The sequence below is a fragment of the Bombina bombina genome, chromosome 4 (assembly GCF_027579735.1).
Source record: "Bombina bombina isolate aBomBom1 chromosome 4, aBomBom1.pri, whole genome shotgun sequence".
NCBI classification, from domain to species: domain Eukaryota; kingdom Metazoa; phylum Chordata; class Amphibia; order Anura; family Bombinatoridae; genus Bombina; species Bombina bombina.
In genome coordinates this window covers 890,880,783-890,886,782 of record NC_069502.1, presented here as the reverse complement: position 1 = coordinate 890,886,782, position 6,000 = coordinate 890,880,783, and the positions used below count along the sequence as shown (strand labels likewise).

The 6,000-nt window shown below is 33.2% G+C and overlaps 1 protein-coding gene across 1 annotated transcript in view; it reads left to right on the top strand.

Moving 5' to 3' along the window:
* The window catches only part of SYNE1 (spectrin repeat containing nuclear envelope protein 1), a 780,519-nt gene that overhangs the window by 567,868 nt on the left and 206,651 nt on the right, over positions 1 to 6,000 (top strand). The window contains 5 exon segments of the mRNA XM_053711805.1: positions 1,632 to 1,788; positions 2,630 to 2,761; positions 3,252 to 3,407; positions 3,617 to 3,826; positions 5,234 to 5,335. Coding sequence (XP_053567780.1) covers positions 1,632 to 1,788; positions 2,630 to 2,761; positions 3,252 to 3,407; positions 3,617 to 3,826; positions 5,234 to 5,335 — 757 coding nt within the window.

Genomic DNA, 6,000 nt, shown 5'->3' with positions numbered 1-6,000 from the left:
TATTTTGTTTAGAACATATAAGATTACAATAATTTACAGCAGATAGGTGTCAGGAATGTCATATGTTTAGAGAGGCTGCTGCTTATCACCCACTAGTTACAACCTTCCCTTGAATATCTTGGGGACACATTCATGTTAGTATGGTTATCCTTATAGCTTTTCACATCTCCAATGCTGACCACTTCATTGCTGATACCCTGCTAGTCCACTTAGGCTAGATGTCTATGTAGCAGTATTTAATTATCACAAGTCTAAACTAAAGCAAGTGCAGACTCTCAGTAAGCAGAGTATTACACTGGCAACATAATAGGCATAGTGTGAATTCACATGGAGTATATAATAACTATGCTAATCACTATTTGATAATTTATACTACTGGGTTTTATGCTTAGGTTTGCCTGTATTGGTGACTTATGAACATTTAATTGAGGTTCCCAGTTTAGTGGATAACTACTAAAAAGGCAGGTTTGTTTTAGACGGTGTATTTCCCTACTCTCATAACATTTTAGGCTAATCCAGGCCTAATATTAAGTCATATTGCCTACGGCCGAGGCATCATAGAAACAGTTTATATATAATACACCAGAACAAAGTTGACCTGATTACACTTCAATGCATATGCATTCCCCTATCTCAATAGACTAATCTAAGAGAAATAAGATACATACTACCCTTTATGCTGTTTTCACCATGCCCAATCTAATGCTAAAATTGGCGAAACTACGTTAGTTATTTTTAAAATTAAGATTATTGTCCCTGCTTGCTTATGAAGATGTATTCGCTCCTAGCACCCTAACTAAACATTAAACGTTAGCAATAAAAGGAGGATATTCTACCTATAATATTGTGCTGCCAGAAATCTAGCTTTTGCTCTGCCAAGTTTTAACATTTTATTATTTCAAAGGTCCAAGAGTGACCGCTTGTATCATTTCCTTTCCTCCCCTGTGTCATTCGAACTTTCCTAAGCCCATGAGTGGCTCTATATAGTTATGGAGGAAATTACAGTTTATATAAAATGAGGTTTCATTTACATCCTTACTAATTTTGATTACCCTGGAGTACTTTGGTTTTCAGATACACCAACATATAGGTACTGAAAATACTCTTAATATGTTTTACGTAGCTGTAATGTAATATTCCTGGTTGTGTATTTTCATGATTTTGATCTTTGTATATTTTTCATTCATTGTACTTGCAAAAAAAAACCTCAATAAAAATTGAATTAAAAAAAAAAAAAAAAAAAAAAAAATCCTCGTAGGAATGGCTTGTGGACTCATGAATGAAATTAATTTATCAGGTAAGCATACATTTTTGTTTTGTTTGTTCTCTTAGCATCTTTTGTCGTAAAGCATACCTAGGTAGGCTTAGGAGCAGCAGTGCACTACAGGGAACAAATCTGTTCATTGGCTCACATAATGTGTTCAGCTAAATCACAGTAGTGCTTTGCTACTTCTTTAACAATAGATACAAAGAGAATCAAGCAAAAGTGATGGCAATAAAAGTAAATCTGAAAGTTTTCTAAAGTTGTATGCTCTATATGAATCTTGAAACAACAATTGTGAGTTTCATGTCCTTTTAATGGGTTTATCCTTTACAAACTTTCATTCACAAATAATTTCCTTTTTAAACAGTGAACGTCCAGATGCCTTATCTCAAGAGCTTGGATTGGAAGGTTTGCGAACAACGCCAGAAAGTCAAATGAAAATGAAGTGGGAAAGTCTGCATCAAGAGCTAAGCACCAAGGAGAAATTAGTACAGAATGCTTTACAGCAGGAACAAGAGCAACCAGTAATAATTGTATTTATGATAGAATAGTATTATCTTACCCCAAGCTGTAAATGTTGCAAATGATAGATTCTGGAAAACATGGATGAGTTTCTTGTTTTTTTTTTTGTTGTCCATCTCCTTCCAGCAATCAGTTTAGTTCCTCAATTTTGGTCACTGAAGGCTACATCAGCATAGGCATTTTCATAAAATGTGAGCACTGCTAGGGCTGATGATTCTGATATATTTGTTAGCAATAACACTATTTGTACATGGCTCAGTAACATAAGTGAACACATATTTATTTAATATACTTTTTTTTTCTATTTTAGTTCTTTGAATCCAAAACGATTGCCGCCAACTTTCTGCTACTTTAATTATTCAATTTTTACAAAATCTAGAGAAAGGTGTTTATCAGTGGCAGTTGGTAAAGATTCAGTTTGGTTTGGTGGAATATTTGGCACCTCCCCCAAGGTCCATGCACTTTTTGGCATATGTATTCTATGCGGAAACACTTATTTATAAGCCATTTCAACTCAGCAGTACTCACAAGCCACAAACAGACAAATATTTTAATTTTGTATATTACCATTAATATATTTTTCCAATTGTTTCTAAAATATATCTGCAGCTCCAGCGAGTAATAAATACTTAATACTATATAATATAATATAGTCACACATTTATGTACTAGGCTTTGAGTATCCTCCCATACCACATAAACAAAATATGGCTATGCAAATAAAATACTGTGTAAAAAACATGGCTATTGGGGTCCATCAGTGGAAATGCACTAATTCAGTTAAACAAGTATCTGGTCAATTTAGAGGATTCAGTTAATATTAACCCTTATTTTTTTATGCAGATATACAATGAAACAAGCCAACTAATATCCGGAGTGCCTTTTTACAAAGGAGATAAGCAAGTCCAAGATAAAGCATCTCTAACAAATATCTTGGATGGATTGAACCAAGCTTTGGAAAATGCTTCTTCTCAGGTAAACAGAAACTTTTTTTTAAAACTTCCTTTAGCTAACTGATTGCTTTTAATGGGACAGTTAAGTTAAAAGTAAACATTCAGATAGAGCTTGCAATTTTAAACAACTTTCCAATTAACGTTTATCAAATTTGCTTTATTCCTTTGTTATCCTTTGTTGAAGCATAAACCTAGGTCGGTTGATAGATGCTTGGGAGCATACACATGTCTTTAGCAATCTGTGGCAGCAGTATTTGCATTATTATATAACAATGTTATAGTCACTGCTGCCAGATGGCTATAGACATGTGCACGCTCCTGGGCTCACCTAGGATTACTCTTTTAACAAATAATACCAAGAGAACTAAGCAAAATTGATAATAGAAGTAAATTGAAAAGCTGTTTAATATTTCATACTCTATCCAGTTTTATTTTGACTTTACTGTTCCTTTAAGCCTTGTTGATATATTTTCTATATTCTAATAAAATTGACTTTTAATGCATTTGTGCAGAATGTAGGCTTAGACAAGAAGAGTCTCCCATTGGAGAAAAAACTGTATGATGCAGTCTCAGCAACATCTACTTGGCTAGATGATGTGGAGGAAAGACTTTTTGCAGCAACCCCCCTACAAACAGAAGAGACACAGACCTGCCTTGACAATCAAGAGGTACCGCCTATTATTAAAAGCATATGATTAGGCACATAGTAGTAGTAACCATACCCAATAACTGCAACATTTTAGGTTTGTTTGTGTATTTTAGCTAATACATTGTAATTCCTGATATGGTGAATATAAAAATCAATCTGATTAAGAGCTTTGAGTGCGCTAGCAGCATTTAATAAACCCCCAATGATGTTTTTGTTTTTGAACACCAGAATTTGGCAAAAGACATAAAGGATATGTCGGAGGAAATGGACAAGAACAAGAGCCTTTTCTTCCAAACCTTTTCCACCAGTGGAAAACGCCAAGAGCTAATAGAGGATACGCTATATTGTCTAATGGGAAGGCTAAACTCTTTGGAGTTAGTTGTAAATAACCGGTGCCATCAAATGAAGGAAAGACTGCAGGAACTTCTGACCTTCCAGGTAAGCACATTTTTAAACATGGCGGGCATGAATTTAGGTTTGTGGTACGCTATATGAATATGTCTACAGTGTAGTACAAGGATAACATATAAATAGTGATAAATAATTGATATCTGAAAGGATAACTCCAAAGTGACCCTTCGTCTCTGCATAGACACATTTTTACTGAAGATGTAATACACTCAGTTACAAAGCCAAGTAATTATTGCGGAGACTATAGATAGATTTGAACAGTTATATGTGTATAATTAACCATCATAATGTTACATCATCAGTACCGTCTATGCAGTGTGAAACATTTATCTCTTTGAAAAACATAGCTGAAGATAGTTGAAGATAAAATAAGGACATTTTAATATATTATACATCTAAAAATATAGGCTTCCAAAATATGTAATAGTAGAAATATTTTTCCTTTAATGCATTATGCATTTCTACTAAATATAAATCTTTTGAAAGTAACAAAAATGTGCAATTTTGTTTTATATAAATAATAAATTCAAAAAGAATCTTTGAACAATCATTCTTTTTAAATTACCCACATTTATCTTAAAGGGAAACTTTAAGATAACTTTTTCTTTCATGATTCAGAAAGAGCATGCATTTTTAACAAACTTTTTAATTTACTTCCATTATCAATTTTTCTTTGTTCTCTTGGTATCTTTATTTGAAAAAGCAGGGATGTAAGCTTACAAGCCCGGCCCATCTTTTGTTCAGCACCTGGGTAGCACTTGCTAATTGGTGTCTAAATGCTAAAGTAGGAGTAAATTAGAAAATTGCTTAAAATTTGGGTTCAGTATCCCTTTAAGATAAATGTGGGTAATTTAAAATCTTAAAGGGACACTGAACCCAAATTTTTTTTTTCGTGATTCAGATAGAGCATGCAATTTTAAACAACTTTCTAATTTACTCCTAATTATCAATTTGTTGTTATCTTCGTTTTCTTGCTATCTTTATTTGAAAAAGAAGGCATCTAAACTAAGGAGCCAGACAATTTTTGGTTCAGGACACTGGACAGCTCTTGTTTATTGGTGGGTGAATTTATCCACCAACTTAATTCTTGCTTTTCAAAAAAAGATACCAAGAGAATGAAGAACATTTGATAATAAGAATAAATTAGAAAGTTGCTTAAAATTGCATGCTCTATCTGAATCACAAAAGAAAAAAATTGGGTTCAGTGTTCCTTTAAACAAACAAGTACAAGTTTCATAATATCTCCAAACCGTGTATCACTTTAATACTTTTTGTCTCTTTAAATAAATAACATACATTATTTCTAAGTGTACTGTTTTTTTTTTTAATGACCTATTTCCAGTGTAGTGTTGATACTGTTTATAATGTAAAATGTTATATAACTGCACACGGTGTCTGACTTAATTTAATTTCTCTATATTGCATGTTTTGTAGAATGATTTAAAAATGGTGTTTACATCATTAGCGGAGAACAAATATGCAACTCTGCACAAGTTAGCCGAAGCTGTTGAGCGTCCGGCAAAAGAGCAAATACAGGTATTTTCTTTTCTTGCATTGTAACTATATTTCAGAAATCCTACTGTGCTAAGGCACTGTGGCTAAGCTCTGTAGCAACCCAAGGGTTGCAGGTTTGATCCCCGGCAAGGTCCACTCAGTCTTTTATCCTTCTGAGATCGATAAAATGAGCAGCGTCTTGAGACCCTTATGGGTGATTAGCCGCGCTTTACAAGTACCCAATACATACATACATACATACTTTAAAATTCATATTAAATTATGAAATACAAGATTCCTAAATTTGATGCAATAAAATGATCTTAAAACACATTAAAAATTTTCTGCAAATTTAGATAATACACATCATAATCGTCCTGAAGGTCTCATGCTCAACAATCAAATCTACGTCAAATTCAAATTGTTGCCTGAATTGCAGATATCATTGCATTTGTTAGACATAATTACATGAAATACAATTAAATGGGCATCAGATTTGACTCTAGAAACAATTTGCACACAAATTGACTACATTTATTTGGTACACTTTTATAGCAGGAGAACTGTATATAATAAACTAGAGAGACATATCTCTGCAATGTTATCACAAACACAAGGATTCTTCTCTACAGCAGTAATTCTTACTCTTTGTGTGTCATTTATTACTGTGACGTTTTGGCTTATTAACTATTTCCACAGACATCTAA